At 41.8% G+C, this 21,932-nt stretch overlaps 1 protein-coding gene across 6 annotated transcripts in view; it reads left to right on the top strand.

The window, feature by feature from the left end:
* SCUBE1 (signal peptide, CUB domain and EGF like domain containing 1) overlaps positions 1-21,932 on the top strand; it is a 202,310-nt gene that overhangs the window by 108,452 nt on the left and 71,926 nt on the right. For 5 of the 6 annotated variants that reach the window (XM_081005448.1, XM_081005447.1, XM_081005450.1 and 2 more), the window contains 3 exons: positions 3,110-3,235; positions 8,893-9,009; positions 13,019-13,108. In XM_081005448.1, the coding sequence (XP_080861574.1) occupies positions 3,110-3,235; positions 8,893-9,009; positions 13,019-13,108 (333 nt within the window). The remainder of the gene's footprint in view (positions 1-3,109; positions 3,236-8,892; positions 9,010-13,018; positions 13,109-21,932) is intronic. The other variant, XM_081005449.1, reaches the window with a different exon arrangement.

The following is a 21,932-nucleotide window of genomic DNA, read 5'->3' as shown; positions in this document are numbered from 1 at the left end:
AGTGGAAAAATGGTGGCAGGGGTGGGGGTGGGGAGAGGCAGCAGTGGTTAAAAAAGACATAAACATATCCTTACCCAAAAGAACAACAACAAAACACACCTTGGTAGATATCTGAGAACTGACTACTGCAACCATCAGTAAAACCACCAGTCATGAGGCAAAATGGAGAGAACATCCAGTCATTTTTGGCTTTCTAATCTAGTTGTGCCGCTAACAATTGCTCCTAAGGCCGCAATCCTGTGCACAATTATTTGGGATTAAGTTCAGCCGAACTCAGTATGACTTGCTTCTTGGCAAACATGGCCGGGTCTGGACATTAGCTTTCAGGAACGCTACATAAAAAACTTCTGAATGGACTTAGGTTGAAAATTAAGCACCTCTGTCTATACTGCATGTACAGTGGTACTCGGGTTACAGACGCTTCAGGTTACATACGCTTCAGGTTACAGACTCCGCTAACCCAGAAATAGTGCTTCAGGTTAAGAACTTTGCTTCAGGATGAGAACAGAAATCGTGCTCTGGCGGTGCAGTGGCAGCAGGAGGCCCCATTAGCTAAAGTGGTGCTTCAGGTTAAGAACAGTTTCAGGTTAAGAACGGACCTCCGGAACGAATTAAGTACCGTATTTTTCGCTCTATAAGACGCACCAGACCACAAGACGCACCTAGTTTTTAGAGGAGGAAAACAAGAAAAAAAATATTCTGAATCTCAGAAGCCAGAACAGCAAGAGGGATCGCTACACAGTGAAAGCAGCAATCCCTCTTGCTGTTCTGGCTTCTGGGATAGCTGCGCAGCCTGCATTTGCTCCATAAGACGCACACACATTTCCCCTTACTTTTTAGGAGGGAAAAAGTGAGTCTTATAGAGCAAAAAATACGGTACTTAACCTGAGGTACCACTGTACTTTCATCTCCCAGTGGTAGAGGATGTGATTTGCATGCAAAAGGTCCCAGGTCCAAGACAAGACAGCAAGGATTAGAAGCTGATCTCGGTATAAATCAGTTTCCTGGGTTCCTAACAAGGACTGACCGTACAGGACTCACCATTTTCAGCAATGTGATTCCCACCTCTACCCCATTTTAGAGGTTTCTGAGGACTTGCAAACATTCCCATGTACTTACTAACAATGCCCTCAGTCACACTCAATCCTGTAGCCAAGTGGTCACCACACTTTGGGGCCACATTTTGAAATTTGAGAAAACGCTGGTGGTGATGGTCACAAAATGAGTGCCATGGAGGGGTGTGGCATAACACAAAATTAGAGAGACAGCCACTCCTGTTAACCTTATGTTTATCATGGAGAGTGAAGTGTGTCCTTCTGGTCCCAGTTATGGAGCTCCTCCATCCCTCCCATCACCCTGATGCTGTTGCTGTTTAATAACAGCAGAGAGCATTCCTCAGTAGGAAGAAAAATGTACTGAGGAACACCAGTCTCATTCCATACAAATCACCTAGAAGGTAGCTGTACATTTTGCCCCATAGTGTTCTTTCTAGAGGGCTAGAAACTTACTTTTTTTAAATAAAGAAACAGGAAGAGTCTGGAGTACCTGCTCAGGGGCACCACTAGACCTGGGTGCCATGGCACTTACGGGCACCTGGTTGGGACCCCCTGATGCAGCCAAATCTAATTGGCTTTATAGCGTTATGACATCACCCACCCACAGGTCCCTGATTAAGTGGGACTGTCCATGTAACTAATTCAGGAAGACGAAAGAAGCAGCAGGTAAGAAAAGCAATGGAGACAAACAGACTCAGAAAAAGGTGAATATTTGGACAACATGAATATAAAATTCTGAGGAACAGAATTTTCATCTCACCAAACTGCTGAGCAGCAAAACACTGGGTGGTTTTTTTCTTGGCGTCTGATGTTCTCAGGAACACAATTTTTTTCTCTGATGTCAGTGGCAAGATTCAGCAAATAAGATTTCTTCCTCTGGTTCATTTCCAGCATCTTACAGTTAAACCCCCAGGCTTCATTTTGCTCCAGTTATTCCGTAAACAGTTCTCATTATTTGTGATTCACATCAGTCCCGTCTTCCTAGCAGAACTAGGAATGGGAACATATAGGCTCTATATAGTACACCTGGTTATCTTTTATGTCCCACTGTGGTCTCTAGTCTGATTCTGCATGTTTCAAGCAGTAGCTTGATGGATGGCGGCTAACAGATTGAGGTTGAATCCTGACAAGACAGAAGTACTGTTTTGGGGGGACAGGGGGCGGGCAGGTGTGGGAGACTCCCTGGTCCTGAATGGGGTAACTGTGCCCCTGAAGGACCAGGTGCGCAGCCTGGGAGTCATTCTGGACTCACAGCTGTCCATGGAGGTGCAGGTTAATTCTGTGTCCAGCTCCATCTGGTATGCAGGCTGAGACCCTACCTGTCTGCAGACTGTCTCACCAGAGTGGTGCATGCTCTGGTTATCTCCCGCGTGGACTACTGCAATGCATTCTACGTGGGGCTACCTTTGAAGGTGACCCGGAAACTACAACTAATCCAGAATGCGGCAGCTAGACTGGTGACTGGGAGTGGCTGCCGGGACCACATAACACCGGTCCTGAGAGATCAGCATTGGCTCGCAGTACGTTTCCAAGCACAATTCAAAGTGTTGGTGCTGACCTTTAAAGCCCTAAACGGCCTCGGTCCTGTATACCTGAAGGAGCATCTCCACCCCCATCGTTCAGCCCAGACACTGAGATCCAGCGCCGAGGGCCTTCTGGCGGTTCCCTCATTGCGAGAAGTGAGGTTACAGGGAACCAGACAGAGGGCTTTCTCGGTAGTGGCGCCCACCCTGTGGAACACCCTCCCTTCAGATGTGAAGGAAATAAGCAGCTATCCTATCTTTAAAAGACATCTGGGATTCAGGGAAGTTTTTAATATTTAATGCTGTACTGTTTTTAACATTTGATTGGGAGCTGCCCAGAGTAGCTGGGGAAACTCAGCCAGATGGGCGGGGTATAAATAATAAATTATTATTATTATATTATTATAACTTGTAAAAGCTGAAATGAGTTCCCCTCAGCGCAAGGGGTATTTCTGCAATAAATATAGAATTTGTTGTCATCTGGATTGTTTTCAGAATTTCTGCATTTTCTTTCTCTTTCTCTTTCTCCAGAGGGTATGAACTGTATGAACAAAGATCATGGGTGCGCACATATCTGCCGAGAGACACCCAAAGGTGGGGTTGCCTGTGAATGTAGGCCTGGCTTTGAACTTGCCAAAAACCAGAAGGACTGCAAATGTAGGTAGATGCAGACTAAATCTTAACTACCCAACATGCCTTAATTTCCACATTGCTGTTGTTTTATAAAAATCAAGGAATCCATTTCATTTCATTGACCTGTGGGTTTGGGTTAAGTATTTCCTGCCCATCTCGTAATCAGAGGCGGCATGTATGGAATTATTCAATGTATTTAACAGGCATGCTGTACAACCACATGTTGATTCGATGGGTGAAGAAACTTGTATCCATTTCTTAATTCTCTGGTGTTAAATAGAACTGATAAATATTGGAGGAAGTTGTTTCAGATTGCCATTTGAGGGTTGTTGTTTTTAGTAAAAATGAAGTAGGAATGGATGAACACTATTAGGGAAATTCTGTGCATCAGTCTGTCTAATAACCCGGCTCCCCTTTGAATATTGGTGCAGGAGTTATGCAGACCCCATAAAAAATGTAACTAAAAACATTGGTTATCTGACCCTGGTTGACCCACTTTGCTACTTTTTTCAGTCTCCACAGTGCAGCCCAAAGGCTTTGCAAAGGTTCTGCATTCCCTCATGTATGCATATTGTATTCAAGTTTGGGTGGCATAACTGGAACTGTGGTTGACAGACCCAACATGGAACTCACAGACATATAGTGCAGAGCTTTCCAAAGTGTGTGTTGTGACACGTTAGTTTGTTGGCTGCAGTGTGTAGGTGTGTCTCCATTCCTTTTGTTATTACAGTTTATGCATATGTCCATATTTCTTATAAGGGATTAGTTGAAACTCCAGTTTGCTAGTAAAACTGAATTACCGTGTCACCAACATGAAAAGTTTGGAAAGCTCTGATATAGTGAATTGAATAGGGTGAGCCCTGAGAAACATGCACCATGGTGTGTTTTATTGCCATGGAACTGGAGCATATACGTGATGGACATGGAGAATTTTTCTATCAATTGACTGTATTAGGATTCCAGATCCTGTCCTCAGCAGCTGTTTCTTAAAGAGTTTTGAGGTGGGGAGAGGCAAAACAAACATAGTTTTCCCCACTGCAGTGATGAGAAAACCTGCACCTGCAAAGAGTCTGGAATTTTTGCATTACTGGAGATCTAGAATCATAGAATTGTAGAGTTGGAGGGACCCCAAGGGTCATCTAGTTGAACCCCCTGCAATGCAGGAAACTCAACTAGATCACACATAACAGGTGGCCATCCAACCTCTGCTTGAAAACCTCCAAGGAAAAAGTCTCTTGGGAGTCGGTTCCACTGCTGAACAACTCTTACAGTCAGAAAGTTCTTCCTGATGTTTAGTTGGAATCTCCTTTCTTTTAGCTTTAATCCATCGGTTTGGGTCCTAGCCTCCAGAGCAGTAGAAAACAAGCTTGTTTCATCTTCCATGTGGCAGTCCTTTAAATATTTGAAGGTGGCTACCATATCTCCTCTATATCTCCTCTAGGCTAAACATACCAAATTCCCTGAACTGTTCCTCATAAGGCTTGGTTTTCAGACCCTTGATCATCTTGGTTGCCCTCTTTTGTACACATTCCAGCTTGTCAATATCCTTCTTAAATTGTGGTACCCAGAACTGGACACAGGACTCCGGGTGTGGTCTGACCAAGGCAGAATAGATCAGTACTATTACTTCCCTTGATTGAGAAACTATTTCTGATGCAGCCTGTCATAGCCTTACCTTTTTTTCCCACTGCATCACGGGGTTGACTCATGTTAAGCTTGTGCTCTACTAAGTATCTAGTACATTCACATGTACTACTGGCAAGCTAGGTGTTCCTCATCTTATATTTGTGCATCTGGTTATTCCTGCCTACATGCAGAACCTTACATTTGTCCCTATTGGAATTCATGTTGTTAGTTTGGGCCCATTTCTGTCTTCTGTGGCATTAGCTAACCATCCCAGTTTGGTGTCATCTGCAAATTCACTGAGCATCCCACCAGTAACTTCATCCAAGTCGTTTATAAAGACGTTGAACAACAACGGGCCTAGGACAGAATCCCGTGGCATCCCACTTGTCACTTTTTTTACAGGCTGACAAGAAACAATTAGTGAATATTCTGGGTTCAGTCAGTCAACCAGCTACAAATCCACCCAACAGTTAATCTCATCCAGCCCACATTTTACCAGCTTCTCTGCAAGAATATCATGGGGGCCTGGGTCAAAAGCCTTACTGAAATCAAGATACACTACGTCCACAGATTTCCTTTGATCCACCAAGACTTTATCGGGGGGGGGGGGGGATGAGATTTCTTTGGCATCACTTGTTTTGGAGAAACCCATGCTGTGTTTTAGTAATCCCAGCATCCTTTCCTAAGTTCTAGGACCTTACCTGGTATTGACCTCAAGCAGACCAGTTGGTAGTTACCTGGATCATCTTCTTTTTCCCTTTTGAAGATGGGGAAAACATTTACCTGCCTCCAGTCTGCAGAGACCTCATCTGTTCTCCAATAATTCTCAAAGATTATAGACAAAGGCTCTGATATTACATCTGCAAGCTCCTTTAGTACCCTTGTGTGTAGCTGATCAGACCCTGGGTGTTCCCTTACCACCTCTTCTCCTGTCATGGGCTTCACCTCCCTCCTTGAATCACTTATTCTGTTATCACCAGGTTGAGCACTGCTTTCCTTTTGGGTGAAGACAGAAGCAAAGTAGGTGTTGAGGCATTCCACCTTCTATCTGTCCCCCAATAGCATTTCTCCATCTTCTGCACGCAAGGGACCTACTACTTGCTTGTTCTTCCTCTTGCTTCAAGCATTACCAAAAAAACCCTTTTTTATTTATATTTTTAGCCTCTCTTGCAAACCTAAGCTTTGGCCTGCCTGGCCTTCTCCTTGCAACTGTTGGCTATTCGTGCATACTCTTCCTTCGTGATTTTGCCTTTCTTCTGTTTCTTATATATGCAGCCACACTGATTTCTTTAGGTTCTTCCCACTTCTCTTTCTTCCTGGAATTGTCCTCCTTCGTGCCGTCAGTACAGGAGTTGGAACTAATAGACTAATGCAAATGCATGAAGATGCCTTATAATAATGTATGTGGCCTGGCAGATATACCAAGAGGTGGAGACTTGCCCAAAGCCATAGCCAGATAAGGACCTGAACCTTGGTTTCACACAGCTAAATCCAATGGTCCAATATACCACAGGGGCCCAGTATTACCAACCTCTGCAGCCACTTGAGAATCTTTCAACGTGGAGTAAAGGTATTGTTGGGCTTAACCATGTGGCTGGACCCAACGTGTGGCTGCAACACATTAGGTTTGTAAGCAGCTCCTGTGTGACTTCTCCTCCTCTGAATCTGTTGTGATGGAGGCACAGATAGGCGATCCAGTGGATTGAGTTTTGGATATTATTCTGAACGCCTGGCTTCAAGTTCTCACTTAGCTGTAATTAAGTAGATGGTCTTTGGGAAAATCATAATCTCTAAGCCTAATCTGTTTCAAAAATGGGATAGCAGAGAGAGCAGCAGACACTGTCAAACCTTGATTTTAAATCAGGATTTGGAAAGCCTGTCCATTTTGGATTATCTTAGACTTAGACCATCAAACCTCTGGTCAAAAATGGATCAGGACTGGGCCCTTAGAGGCCTCTGCTTCCTGACAAACCAAGTTCCTATGTTTCCCAGCATCTTGAAACCCATGACGCAAGGATGGCAAAGGTGTGGGGTGTGGGTCCCTGCTGTGGCCATCATTGGGAAAGGTGCTGCCCTGGCCAGCTCCTTCCATCTAAAAAGCAGTGTGCGCACACCAAACCCTGAAAATATGTTCCAGTACAATGTCCAAAATTCACTGAATGCACATTCTTATGGTACCTGACAGACCTAAAACAATATTGCTAATGTCCAAAGATGCACTGGGTGATATACAGTCACCTAAACATAATAGTTAGCATTCAATAGTTTGTATCCAACCATAAGTAGATGGGGAAATAAACATTTTCAGACACTCAGGCCCATCAAAGATTGTCAGCAGTCTCACGTGCATGTTGCCCTTACTCCTGCTAATATCACTGAGGAAGTATGTGATGACAAATTTGGAGCCAAAACATTGCCACTGCGAAACAAGTGGGTATCAACATCCTTGGGAGACCTCAATGTTTGCAGATGTACAAAACATAAAAAGCCTAGGCAATAAAAATGTCTCAAAGCCATCCAGCAGCTAGAACCATAAACAGGAGCCCTCCTGTTCCAATGCTGTGCAGCATTTTGTTGAAGGTCCTGCTTATTTGCCAAATTTTAGACATTCACAGCAAAGCTAGGTGGACTGATAGATTTTCAATAAACTATATTCCTATTGAAAAAAGTAAGCTATATAAACACATATGTTAACTGAATTTGAGTGCGGAAAGCAATGCATTATTTATAACAATTAAGGCTGTGATTTTTCTAAGCTATTTAAGTGTCAGAAGTGCTTTGTATAGGGTGCACTTTTTCTAAGTGTTCAGTTTTCTACATGCAATTTCTGAGTAAACCTCACAGAACCACTTTCAAATGGTATTATTTTCCCGTCATCACAGACGTGTGTGGGTTTGAGGCAGAGAATAAAGATACTTAGGGAGTTTATGGCAAGATAAGATCTGAAGCAGCTTACACCTGAAAACTCTACTTCGCCATTTTATCTAGCTTATGCATGTCGTGGTAGCAAAAAGGCATAGTGTACAAAGACAGCACATTCTGTTGCCACAAGCCATGCATTCTGGCAACCACAAGAAACTCTCCTCTCAGATAGTCACTTTGGTCTTGCAGGAAAAGGTGTAAATGCACAACCTTTGCCCACTCAAATTTGGAAGTTGCTAAATAACCATAGGTTGGGTCATCAAACCATAAAAAGAAGAGGTCTGGTGGTGGTAAAGTTAACTGCCCCAGTTAATTAGTTAGTTAGTTAGTTCCTTCGTCAGTTAGTTAGTTAGCTAGTTAACACTGCCTCATTGGTTTTTAAAAGCTTTCATATTCTGAAGAACTAACAATAGAAACAAATTTCAAATCTGGGATATTTTTCTACTGTGCTCTAGAGCACTGATTTCTGAAGCTATAGGTTAAGTCACTCCTGGAAAAGAGCAACAACGCCTTCCCCAGGGCAGGGAAATCTCTCCCCCCCCCCCCCGTGCTGTATTGAAAATTATTAATGGAAATGAATAATGGAAAAGTATGATGGCCTCAAAGTAACGGTAGCCCAGTGCAGACAATCACAGTGTCTAGCTGGGGTGGCGGGGGGGGGGTGGGGTTTGCAGACCCCTCACTGGACACAACCTTTCTGCATTCAGGCTCCTTTCTGCAAGGGGCCTACATGCTTGTGTTCCAGCCTGCAACCTAGAACAATAATGGGCATGGACCATACGTTCGGAACCTGTATGAGTTGGGGCTTTTGCACATAGAAACTGTGAACATGTGGAGGTTTGCCATGGGAAGGGATGGACTGGTGGACACAATCCTGATCTGCTTACTCCCACTTGTGCATGCGACACACTTTGACCATCTGCACAGGGCTACCGGCTGCTTGGAATGTCGCTGCTTACCAAGGGTAGGAGATTTTGGAAATAACTATTTTGTTGTCATGTGTATTGCTTTTTTAAAACAACAACAACAACTTGAACTTATTTTTTGTGCCTAGAACTCCTCAAAACTAATTGGTTTCACTGTTGTTTTATTCATACATATATATACACACACATTTTTGGGGGAATAACTAGTAACCTGTAACTATGGAAATGGAGGCTGCCAACACACCTGTGATGACACAGATACGGGACCTGTGTGCGGTTGTCATCAAAAGTATGCCCTACACTCGGACGGCCGAACATGTATTGGTAAGTACCCTCCCTTGTGAATTGTACAAATATGTGTGTGGAATTGAAATACTGCTTAAAAGAGTGGGTCATAAACTCCTGATCTTATCTAATAAGTTTAAATTTGTAAAAGTGATAGAAGGCAGCATTTGAAAGCTGTAATACATTTGTTGGTTAAGGATTTATCACTTTTTAATAGCTTGATATGTGTGCATGTGTGCACAAACCCATATATGTGTATTCTTCCCTGGTATTTTGTATACTACTGGATGTTGGAAAAAAGCAGCTGCAATCTCTTACACTGGCTGTTCATATAGAGGAAACACGAACCAGAAGTTTTTATCTGGACTGTTCTGCTATCCATAGTATTACATTTTGCTCCTTTTAAAAATTCAGGAGTGTAAATGATGCTCATTGCGATAGAAGTTTTTAGTAATGGTTTCACTGGGAGAAAGTGATAGCTAAAGTCATTGTTTTATGTTTAAAATACCTGTTCGAACATGCCATGACCTACATATCTACCTATTTATATTACAACCATGTAACCAGAATTCATCACCTGAATCCATTTGTGTGGGTGGCTTCCCACGTGGTTCTGGTGGAGTGGGACCCATGCGGTTGCTAAAATTGAGACTTTTTCTAATACCCCCAAGCATATCTGCTCATTGGAAAAAATGTTATTAATTAGATTCTTTTTTTAAAAAAAAATCTGTTTTATGCATATTGAGCATGCGATAATTTCAGCCAGTTTGTAGTGTATTCATGGTAAAATTAATGCAATAGCTGCTGACTGTACTGAACTCCATCCTGGAACCTGAGCACTAATGAATACAGCCAGGGCATCTGGGCAGTGTGAGAAGGGAGTTCAAACTTCAAAAAGAAGTGATTTGGTGAGGACCAGACACATGACAGATTGTGAATGGAGTGGAAGAAGAGCTAGAATTATATGGAAAGAATGCTTTCTGTCATGGTGTTGTCACTTGGACAATTTTGCACCACCATGAGAAGCAGACTATATTCTTTTGAGATGTTCTTTTGCACATGTTTTATTGTGGTTATAAGCACAGAATCCAAGAATTTACCTTTTTCCTCTTTTTTATGTATGGTGCATTTGTGGGGGAGAACTGCAATTGTTTCAGTTAATAAGAAGCTGTTTTAACACTTCCTGTAGATTTTACACCAAAATCTAGAAGCCCTTTAAATTTAAAAATTCATGGAACATAATTCTAGTCATAGATACACACTTTAGCATCCCACTGATTTTAGTGGAGGCAATATGTGCCTAACGTTCTGCTGAAATCTGAGATTTACAGTTTTGGCATGATCATGCTGTATGGTACTTAAGTTTTTGTGGGATGGGGGGGCGTTCATTAGTTGTATTTTTCTGTTCTTTGTCTGTTTCAAAGCAGAGAAATACTGTATAACAAACTGAAGCATTCTCAAAGGGCATAATCCAACAAAAGGTAAGCTCTCTAAGTACTGTTAATTTCAGTGGGAGCATCAAGCATGGGTTTAAAAAGCCCCTATTCAAAGTAAAAGATTTTGTCTTAATTGTGCCCATAATCCATATAATTTAAAAGCATTTTTCTTTGGATAGATTTTGCTCATAAGTTACAGTTAGTTGTGGCTGAATTTGATTTGGCATTTCCAGAATTATGTCAGATAAGTTGTAAAAGTATTTGTCTTAATCTTTGATTGCAAGACTTAACCATTGTGAAAATTAGAGAGCTCAAGAGAAATTACGAGTAAAATTTGACTCTAAAACATTAAAGAAGTCCTGTTTTCCATGATCCACATCTAATTGTACAAAGTGAACAAAATTTAGATAAATATTTCCCAACAAATTTTGTATAGCAAGCTATCACTATATAGCTTAATCAGCAGTCATTAATTTCCTCTTTAAAGCTAAAATATTTATTCCTTAATTAAAGGTGTGTGAATGTCTGTGGTGAATCTAACATATCTTGACATCTGTGGATAACTGTATAATTCCATCGATCTTTTATGTGTATTGAAGTCTTTTGAGCTGATGAAATTAAATGTCTTTTTAATGTGCTTTGATTATGGATACCCTAAAGTCTTGATCCCGGGAAGGAAACCATTCAGTCAGCCCTCAGTGCTAAGCATATGCTCCGTACAATCAGCTCTCTGGATGAAATTAACAGATTTGTCTTAAAGATTTAGCCCCTTGTACGTTTATTAAATGCAGTCTAATTGTGTTTACAATATAGCTGTTACAATATTCACTGCATACATCTTATTCTTGGGTTTCTTCTATTTTTATTTTTGAAAGCACCATTAAAACCTTAGAGAGCCATTATAGGGTTGGAAATCTTGGTACAGTTTTTATTGAGAGAAGTGATAATGAGTAGAGCATGCTCTGATTTCAGGGCGATGCTTATTTGGTCTGGCATAGAGAAAAACTGTTGAACTGTTGGAAACTGTACTTTCCCCCTCCCTTTCTGCAAAGTTATTGTATAATATGACTTTATATTACATTTTCTGTTCCTGTAATTTAAGTCGCATATTGCTGCTTTCGTTGGGTCCTCCACCCTCCTCTTTCTTCTGAGTAGTCCTTTCTCTTAGATATTTTTTAAACTTTTGTTTTGTTTCCATTTTTATTCCTGCTTTCTGGTGATGGTTCCTGATTGCCTGTCTTGTCTGATACCTGATGTTCATTAATTATTGAAAAAAATATTAAAAGAAAAATGAAAAACCTCAAAACAAAGCCTCTATTGCAGCCTGATCCCATCTAGAACTTGGTTTCTTCTTAGAACAATATCTTGTTACCCAGCCATTTAGTGTTACCACAAATAAAACCTGCCAGCTGCCTCCACTACTTCTGATTCCTTCTCCTATCTACCTACAGTTTGCTGACTTCAGTGGTGTCTGTAACTTAGACATCACTGCAAATATGCAAATGTCTGCAATGGCACATAAGTACCCTTGCGTCTAACCCGTTTTGTCTTTGTTTTCTTGACTTATCCTCTTACTTTATGTCTGCTGCATGTGAAAAGTCCCCACTTGTGTTTCGTATTTTTCTTTTTAAATGCAATTCTCCATCCCATATAAATTATTTTAATCGCTTAGCCTCTGCTCCCTGTATTGCTTCCCCACCCCCCACCCCCCATGTATGAGACCTTTCATTCACCTCATCATCTGTTCCCATCCTTGCAAACGGATTGTTTAGGTATATTTCTAAGTATTGCATAACTTAACTTCTTCTAATGCTGGATAGGAGCTTTCCATATAAAGGACATCAGAACCTACCTGCAGGATGTCCTGTGCTAACAATGCCCCCGCTTAACTGCATGCTTCTAAAAATTACTAGACTATTCTTGTGACATCTTTTTTCTAGCATTGAATGTTTAGCTAGTCGTGTTCCATAGACAAGCAGGCAACCAGCACTGCCCAACTTAATTGTTTTGGTTTTTTTTTTATATTTGTGTTTGTTTTTACGGTTTTTAAAATTTGCATGCAGTTTTTGTTTTTGATACACTGTGTCAACATGCACAAAGCTGTCATGTTCCCATGCCCATCCATCACCGGATTCTTTTAGCTCTCTTCTGTGTTCAGTATCCTTGTTGCCAGCTGTGTTCAAAAGCTGCCACCTACCTCTCCGCCTGCAGCTACTTCGATTGTCTTTCCTCCTCTTCTTTTTTTAACAATGTGTTGAAATTGAAACCTTATCATTTAAATTTCTTAATTAACACCGATCTGGGGCACCTTCTCTTTTGTGTTTGTGTTATGGCTGGCGTGAGACCAGCTTAATATGTGTTTGCCGGCTAATTACTTTGTTTTTCATCATCATTTTCTTCTCCCCACCCCCCGTCCTCCACTCCCTCCTTCCCTCCAGCATACTTTTATTTATTTCTGGGATTTCAAATGGAATTAACTCTCTAAATGGGGTTTTAGTGCTTTCATGCTTCTTGGCTTTGGTTGCACCAGGCTAAGAAACTTTCTTCAGCAGTGGAAAATTGGGCTTTTCATTAACCAACTGCTCCATGTTTGTCCCTTACTTGTGTTTTAGAGAAGGATGAGGCTGCAATTGAGAGTTCTGAGTTCAATGCCACGTCAGTAGCTGATGTGGACAAGCGGGTGAAACGGCGGCTACTTATGGGTAACACTTTTCTTCCACTTCCTTTGATGTGCTCTCAACTTTTGTCTCTTGTGTGTATGGGGGTGTGGGGGGGTGTTTCGAGTTTTTCTGTTTTTAATTTGTTCATCTGTTTGCTGAGGTCACAATTCGTTTTAGAATCCTGATCTTTCATCGAAAAGTTCATTTCCCATTTTAAATCTATTCTCTCTCCACCCAAAACCCTCTAATACTGTAGCTTTAATGTTGAAAGACTTTGGTGCAAAGAAGAGAGTCTTTGCCACTAACCTTATTTACCTTTTGCAAGTCTGATTCTCACATGTGGCTTTTGTGTTTCTGTGAGTACAAATCGACCCGAGTGGGTCAGCTTCATCGTTTAGCGTTACCCTTTGTAGCAAGTTCCAATGGTATAAAATGCTTGATGTCATTCTTTTTGTACTTTTGGTTTAAAATATTTATACCCTTGCTTGAAATAATTTTAGGTCCTCATGGTTTGGAATTGTTGGAAGTATTTCCCCCTCCCCCATTATGGAGCCCTTGGGCACTTTTCTTTCAATTTTTTTTAAAAAAACACACCATACAGTGGTACCTCTGGTTGCGAACGGGATCCGTTCCGGAGTCCCGTTCGCAACATGAAAAGCCCACAACCTGAAGTGCCATATCTGCACATGTGCGCAGCGTGATCTGGCGCATATGTGCGAAGCGCGATTTAGCGCTACTGCACATGCACGAGCGGTGAAACCCAGAAGTAACCCTTTCCGGTACTTCTGGGTCGCCGCAGGATGCAACCTGAAAAAACGTAACATGAAGCAGACGTAACATGAGGTATGACTGTACATTTAAAAAATAGAAGCAGCATTTTGCAGGATTATTGATCATTTGAAATTGATACCTGCGTAGGCAAGTAGCTCTGTGCTACCTGCCAAGGTTGTGTTTCTTCCCGGGTGAAGCTGAATCAAAGGTTTTCATGCCTCTCCCTTGGCCAATCTCACATGGATGGAAACAGTGGTCCAGGGTAGGATGAATGTGTTGCTGGCCTCGCGTTTCTTTGCTCCAGAACACATAATATCGGAAATGAACAGTTTTATTATAATATAAACCCATTGTGTTGCTATTTAATGAGGTGATTGGTTAATGAACACCTTCAAGAATTGATCATTACTTATTCAATTTGTATTCTGCCGCTCAGTCAGAAGGCTCTCAATTGATGATTGCTCCTGCAATTCGTTGTACAAATAAAAAGGGATATTCCTATTTGTTTGATGAAAGTGTGAATTGTGTGTACAATCCATATGTCGTTTCTTCTATCAACCTGCCTTTTCTAGGTTTAGCAAGAGGCTCACCACACGCTTGCTTCTGTCAAACATGTATTTGCAACTGAATTTTGATTGTTGATTGCAGCCACAGATTCTTTTGCGGGGACCCCCCCCCCTTGAAGTCTTTCAACACTGTGTTGCTGATTTTAGTTACACATTTTCTGAGGAGCTCAATCAAAAATTGTATTGAGCATTTCATTACTTTACTTGTAGAGTCATAGAATTTGAAGCAAATGAGGGTGTCACAAAATTATTATTTTTTTGTACCTTCATCTTACAAACATCAAGCATTTTGCCAGTTGAAAGAAAAAGATTAAAAGAAGCCTCCTTTCAGTTGTTTGGCAGCCACTGGATGGCCTTTCTGAATATTCTTTGTGATACAGAGAAATAGTTGCAAGTAAATTGCATGATTGCAAAATATTTTCCCCCATTCTTTTTAGAGCCAATGTCCACACACTTTGCACCGAGTGAAACGGTAGAATTCTGAACTGTACCAGAATTCTATCACCCCATAATACATCGATTTCCTAACTATGGGCCACAGTTGCAATACAAATGTTTGATTGCAAGTCCAGCAACCTAAATACTTATCATCTGTCTGAAAGGTAGGCTGGTCTTTAGTTATGTGAAATATTTGATAAAACAGGTGTTTCCCCCTGTCCTAGTAGGACCATGCCCCTATTATTACTATTATTATTGCAAATTAAGCCTCTTACCGACATGATAAAATCCACTGATTCTTTATACATAGATGTTTCATTTTAATAGGGATGAGGAATTTGTAGGAAGGCATACAGATGAAGAAATATTTATGTCTATTCATCATTCAAGGTGGGAGTTCAGCTGGCAACAAGTTTAGATGGGTAGGAATGCATAGCATATATCATCTTCAGAGGCGGGGGCTAGTGGCGTCAGTTTTTTAAGTTCTCAGAGCAAAAATTTAAATTTAATTATTGCTGAGGAATTGCAAAGAGGCAACAGTGGAGAAGATATGGAGTTTGTTCTAGACACTCATGTTTGTTTATTAATTACATTTATATACCACTTTTGTCTTCTAAGGATCTCAAGGTGGTGTACAGGGTTCTCCTCTTCCCTGTTTGATCCTCACAACAAATAGATATGACAGTTGACTTTTACAGTGTAATCCTATGAATGTTTATTTAAAAGTCGCATTGCATTTAATGTAATTCGTGCAACCTTATGATGAACTCAGATCGAAACGTCGCTTTATTAAAATGATAAATAAATAAGGTCAAGAAACAGATTCCAAAGCTTAACGCCTTATCAGCATATCCCGTAATTATATAACTTTTGCACATGGATTGACAATAAAAACTGCTGCGGATTTTGAATACCCTGTATATTCCAGAAGGCAACCGTTTTTAAAGGGACTTTAGAACTCTGTCCAAATAACAAGTTGTCTCCTGAGCCCCATAATGCTTTGAAATAAATGGCACAGTTGACACACACAATAATAATAAATAACGCAATCCATAAAAATGTATGAATCAGGTCAGTAGCTCATTTAGCTCAGCATCTTGTTCTCACAGTGGCTAACCAGTTCAAAACCTGCATCTTGTTCTCACAGTGGCTAACCAGTTCAAAACCTGCAAGCAAGACCAGAGCCCAACAGCGCTCTCCTTTCCTGCCTCTGTAGTTCACCTGTGTGCCGTGTGAACTGTTTTCTCTTGCCTGTCCTGAGTCTGCCCTACATTCAGCTTTCTGGACATCCACAACATCCATTTTCACTGGGTGTTCACTTTCATTGGACGTCCATCTTGATTTTCTCAGTCCGCTTTCTCCACACTGTGCATAATTGGATACACTTCTTGCTCGCATCTTCTCCAAATCAAAAGCCTTTACAGTAGAGGTTTTCCACAGCTGCAGCTACTGAAGTAGTCAGCCCAAAGAAACCTTAACAATCCTCCTTGCTATCTTTTTCAGAAGATTCTTTCTTATTATTTCAGGGACAGATGACCAGTTTATGACGAGGTAAATCTGGGGGCTTGCCTGCTTCTAAAAATGTGTGTAAGAGTGCATCAGTACAGGTGACCAGGAATGACTGTCGACTTTTGTGGTTTTCATTACTCCAGTCCTGGCCATGGTGAAAACCCTTCTTTCATTGTACTTGCCATATTGCTTTATCACTACTCCCTGATCCTTCATTAGGGAAGTGGATGGCAAATATATTCTCACAGTCCTAGAGCATTATTCATACTGATGGTGTCATTTCAAAGAGGTCAGTACAATGTTTTCCCCATATTTGGTTTTGTTCTTTTTCTCTTTAAAAGAATATCAAATTGCTTTTAAGCTGACAAAGTCCTCTGCTGCAGGACTATTAAACCTGCAAAACAATCTGTTGTGTGTAGTTTCACACTTTAGAATTCCCCTTGTGACAGAATTCACACAGAAATGTGACTTCAGGGATGTGACTACAGATTATTGTTTTAAAATCAAAACAAAAAGTTGAGGCGCAAGTCAGCAATAGGCTGGTTATTAGGGTTACCGTATTTTTCGCTCTATAACACGCACCCGACCATAACACGCACGTTGTTTTTAGAGGAAAATCCGTAGGCATGCCACCCATAGGCATTCCCTCCATAACACGCACAGACATTTCCTCTTACTTTCTAGGAGGAAAAAAATGAGTGTTATGGTGCAAAAAATACGGTAAATTTACAAGATCTTGCTATTGGCTGGAGCACGACTCCTTTTAAGTTTTTCTCTCCTGTCCCTTCCTGTTTCCACCCATGTTCCTACCCGGTTTCAAGCAGCTATCAGCCTGCAAATATAGTAGAGTGGGAATTTTATTTATATATTATTATTTTCTCCAAAACATACTTATATTAATAAACTTATATTAATATTTTACAGTAACTCACAAAGTAGCAAATATGTACATCTTTTGAAATACATGAACACTTGGAATAAAAATCTCATGCTTTATATTTAAATCTAAAGCCATGGGGGGAAAGGAAGGAGGACAATCGGATGTGAGATACCCATGTAGCAGAAGTTGCTCCCAGTTCTGGTCACAACACAGGCATCTTAAGGTCCAGAATAGTTTACTACTATAGAAGATAAGGCTTCAGTAAACAGTTCCAGACATTGATATATACATACAACTTGTAGGCTTTGCAGATACAGATACAGATACAGATATATACAAGTACAGAGTATTTCTTGCTCCAGCAATTCAAGACTTCAGCTTACTTCTCAAAATTGGCCCCAGCACTCGAAAGGCCCTGGACCCACTGAGCTGATATGCATTAATCACTTATATAGTTGGCACTGTGCCATTTTCATAGCAACTGGCTTGGCTGACCATGAACCTGCTGGCTTATCTCCTACACGGAGTGATTTACAATCATGAAGGAAACTAACCCCTTCCTCCGTGTCCAGTTATGCCAACACTGATAATGTCTACCACACAATGACATTTGACACAGGTAGATAAAATTCAAAGGAAGAATCAGGAGCACAGCAGTGTGTTCCCAATTCTTCCTTTCTCCCTTTGCAGGTGCAATTTAAGGTCAGGCCACAATTTCCATGTCAAGGTAACAGAAAAAGGTGCCAAATTCAGAAAAACACTGAATTCTACCAGAAGATGGAAAGGAAGAATTGCAAGTGCACTTAGGTGAAATAGGGAGGCGTGGTAGGCCTCATTAGGCATGTGGGCCAGAGGGTCCCCAGTGCTGCCCTAAGTCAGTGCTGCCCCAGTACTGCCCTAAGTGCTGCCCAAAGCAGCAGCACACCCTTGCCCCTGACCCCAGCTAGCGGTGAAGGGCAAGGATCCGAAGGGCATGATGTTTAGTGCCAACTCACAAGCACCTTGTCAGCATCACCAGGCTGTGAAAACTGAAACAGATCCCACAAAACATAGCTTGGTGGGGCTTTAGAAACCTCACTTGGGACTGTATCAGTCATGGCATCTAGCTTGCTACGAAGGCGAGGGATTTTGTTCTCAAAGTGCCTAATAAGCAACTCACAAAGGGTCCCTGAGGTGTCCTAGGCTCCATCGACCAATACAGGTGTTAGCACCCTATGGACTACCCTGAAGAGTTCTGCAAGGCCCCCTTTGTTGCTTTTGCCACCACAGTAGGAACAATTATGTACTCTAGCCAATGTTCAGTCATCTTCACTGTGGGACTTCTACTACCTGTGCTGTAGCTGTCACCAGGCCAGTTTCATCACATATACCTCCCCATTATACCTGGGAGTGATCCAGTGTCAGAGAGGGTGCTCAGGAGTGATAATTTCTCCCACCCTCTGCTTCTTCCAGTCCCATAGGGAGATGAGGGCCTCAGCATCCACCAGTTCTAGCCACCGGAAATTCTCCAGGGTATTCAGAAATCCATTGGAATCCATAAATCTATGGTCATCCTAATTTGCCCCCTACTACTATGGGAGAAGTTGGTACTGCTAGCCCAGGAAGTGTTCTGATCATGACAATGGAGTCACAGAAACCTCCTTATTTCCAGACTGTCAACTTGGGCAAAAAACAAATTGAGGATATGACCTGCACTTTGGGTTGGCCTGGTGGCCACTTGAGACAGCTCCCTGGTTGTCATAGAGGCCATGAAAACCTGAGCCAGACCAAACACAGCAGCTTCAGTGTGGCCATCAAAACCCCCCAGGACAATAATTCAGAGACCACCTCTACCAGCTCAGTCAACAAGGTGGTCGATAGACCAGTAGCACTTCCAGTCTTTCTCTTTAGCCTGACACCAGACACAGGCCCTCAGATGATGAGGTCTCCTGATGAGCAGAATAGAAGATCTGAGGACTATGCACAGTAGCTTCTAAAACTTGGGTCCCAACTGTTGTTGAACTACAACTTCCATCATCCCTAGCTAGCAGAACCAGTGGTCAGGAATGATGGGAACTGTAGTCCAATAGCAGCTGGGGACACATCTTGGAGATACACTGGACTATGTCAACACACAGTCGACCTTCCAGTCTTTGCATATTCTGCCCTGAGTACATAGGCAAGCAAGGCTGGGTAAGATTCACTCCTCCCAGCTTACCCACTAGGTATTGGTGGTAAACACTAGGTCAGCTCCTTCATCCACTATCAAGTTGTGGATGAGCAAGATGATATTATGAACCAACTTGGCTTTCACTAATAGATCAGTCAAACTGGATGGTGTTATGGTTGTAGAGCAACCAGGAGCTTGATGCTGCAGGGTGAAAAAGAAGAGGGAACCATGTACAGTGGTGCCCCGCAAGACGAATGCCTCACAAGACGGAAAACCCGCTAGACGAAAGGGTTTTCCGTTTTTGAGTTGCTTCGCAGGACGAATTTCCCTATGGGCTTGCTTCGCAAGACGAAAATGTCTTGCGAGTCTTGAGATTTTTTTTCGCTCCCCCCCCCTTTTTTCTAAGCCGCTAATAGCCTTTTAGCAGCTAAGCCGCTAAGCCGCTAGGCCTTTAATAGCCGCTAATCCGCTAATAGGGTTGCTTCGCAAGACGAAAAAACCGCTAGACGAAGACCCTCGCGGAACGGATTAATTTCGTCTTGCGAGGCACCACTGTACAAGCATCTCTTATTATGGAATTCTCTCCCCTCAGGGCCATTCCTACCTCAACCCATGATTGCTGGGATAGAAGAGGCACCCCCATTTCTTCCCAACCCCACACTTCCCAGACACATAGCAAAGATACAAATTCATTATCACACAGCCATCTATGAAGTACCAATATGTCTTCTACTAATGATAAGCCAAACCATGGGTTAGTTCCCACTAGGAATAGAAGAGCAAAGTGCCTATGAGTTTTCTTCCTCTGTACCAGCATACACACATTCACATTCAAACCATAGTTCAGCTTAATGGTGGTTTAAAGTGGTGTGTGAACGAGGCCAGCGGCTGATTTCTTTACATCACTCTGAATATTGAAGAAGGATTGCAACTCCTTTCAAATATTCATCTCTTAATTCTAAATGTGTGGAGATGGGGCGAAATAGCCAAACTTCGCATTTGTAAGCTTCTTCAGAGCATTCAAAGGATTGTACAGTTTGAACGTTAGCAAAGGGAGAGGCGAGAGAGAGGTGGGGGAGGAAAGGTTGAGCAGTGGCAACAGCAGAATAAAATGCACTGATGCATGTAGCATGGTGCTACTTGAGCTTGGAGTTAGAAATGTGGGAGAGACATTTCAAAACTAATAATATTGGTGATTCATTTCACTCCAGTTAGGCAATAACTAAAGGTTCAAGGAAGGGGTTAGTTTTGAGGAGAGATTCGAAGAACATGAGAGAGGGCAAAAAGTACAGATTCTTCCCTACTTGCCTTATGATTTTAATGATGATATGGGGGGAGCTCAAGTATCTTGAGTCCGGTGCTCATGCTTTAGCCGTTATAAAATGACAGCATTCTATGATAAATGTGAATTTTCTTCCAAATTAAATAGGGCCTCGTTGTTAAAAGTTAAAATGTGTTGCTTGAGCTTAACATGTAGTTTGCCCACAAATATTGATGGTGCCAGACTTCAAGAATGATAAAACAAGAAATTTTGGCAGCTTCATTGCTGTATGAACCTTTTGCCCAGTTTTGCTGGATGCTTTGTGGTTTTGTTCCATTATTGGTTCATGTCTGGTTTCAAACTGCCAAAGCAAGCATTCGGGAGACTGCTTTTCACTGGTTTCTGAAAACCATAAAATCACCTCAAATTCTCATGATTGTTAGATCAAAACCACAGAAGATGGATCCAGATAGGCCACATTCAGCGTTTTCAGGCCATGCACATTTGGAAGACATTTCAGTTGGCTACTTCTGCAAAACTGAGATCTGGCTATAGCTTTCTCACAGCCTTGAGACTTCCCATAACAAACATAAGAAGTGTCCTCCTGGATCAAGGTCAATGGCCCATGTACTCCAGCCTCCTCTTCTCCCAGACGCCTGTGGGAAGCTCACAAGCAGGACCTCTGATTCATAGGAACTGCCTCCTGCAGCCATTGTACCTAGTAGCCACTGACAGCCTCATGAGTTTGTCTAATCTTTTAAAGCCATCCTAGTTGATAGCCGTTTCGATCTGTTATAGAAGCAAATTCCATAGTTTAACTAGGCACTGCGGAAATAAGTATTTTCTTCTGCCTGTCCTGATCGTTCCAACATTCAGCTTTGTTAGATGACTCTGGGTTCTGGTGTTATGCGAGAGAGAGAGAGAGGAAAAAAAAAACACTTTCTCCACACCATGTGATAGAGGTACACATCTTATGCACCTCCATCATGTACCCCCTTTTTATCTAAAGTAAAAAGACCCCAAAGTTGTAGGCCTTTGTTATAGATGAATTGCTCCACCCTCTTAATCATTTTGCTTGTGCTTTTCAAACCCTTTCCAACTCTACAATGCCGTTTTGGAGGTTCAGTCTGCAGAACTCCTACTGTTCTCACGTCATAGATTGGTACAATGGCATGATGAAATTGGCAGTTCTATTTTCAGTCCCATTCTTAATGATCCCTGACATAATTTGCCTTTTTTTGCTGCTGCTGCTAAGTTAGCACCTTCATACACACACACACACACACACACAC

Source organism: Podarcis pityusensis, assembly GCF_964106645.2.
Source record: "Podarcis pityusensis genome assembly, chromosome: 5".
Classification (NCBI taxonomy): domain Eukaryota; kingdom Metazoa; phylum Chordata; class Lepidosauria; order Squamata; family Lacertidae; genus Podarcis; species Podarcis pityusensis.
The sequence above is the reverse complement of the archived record's forward strand: the minus strand, read 5'-3'. Positions and strand labels throughout refer to the sequence as shown.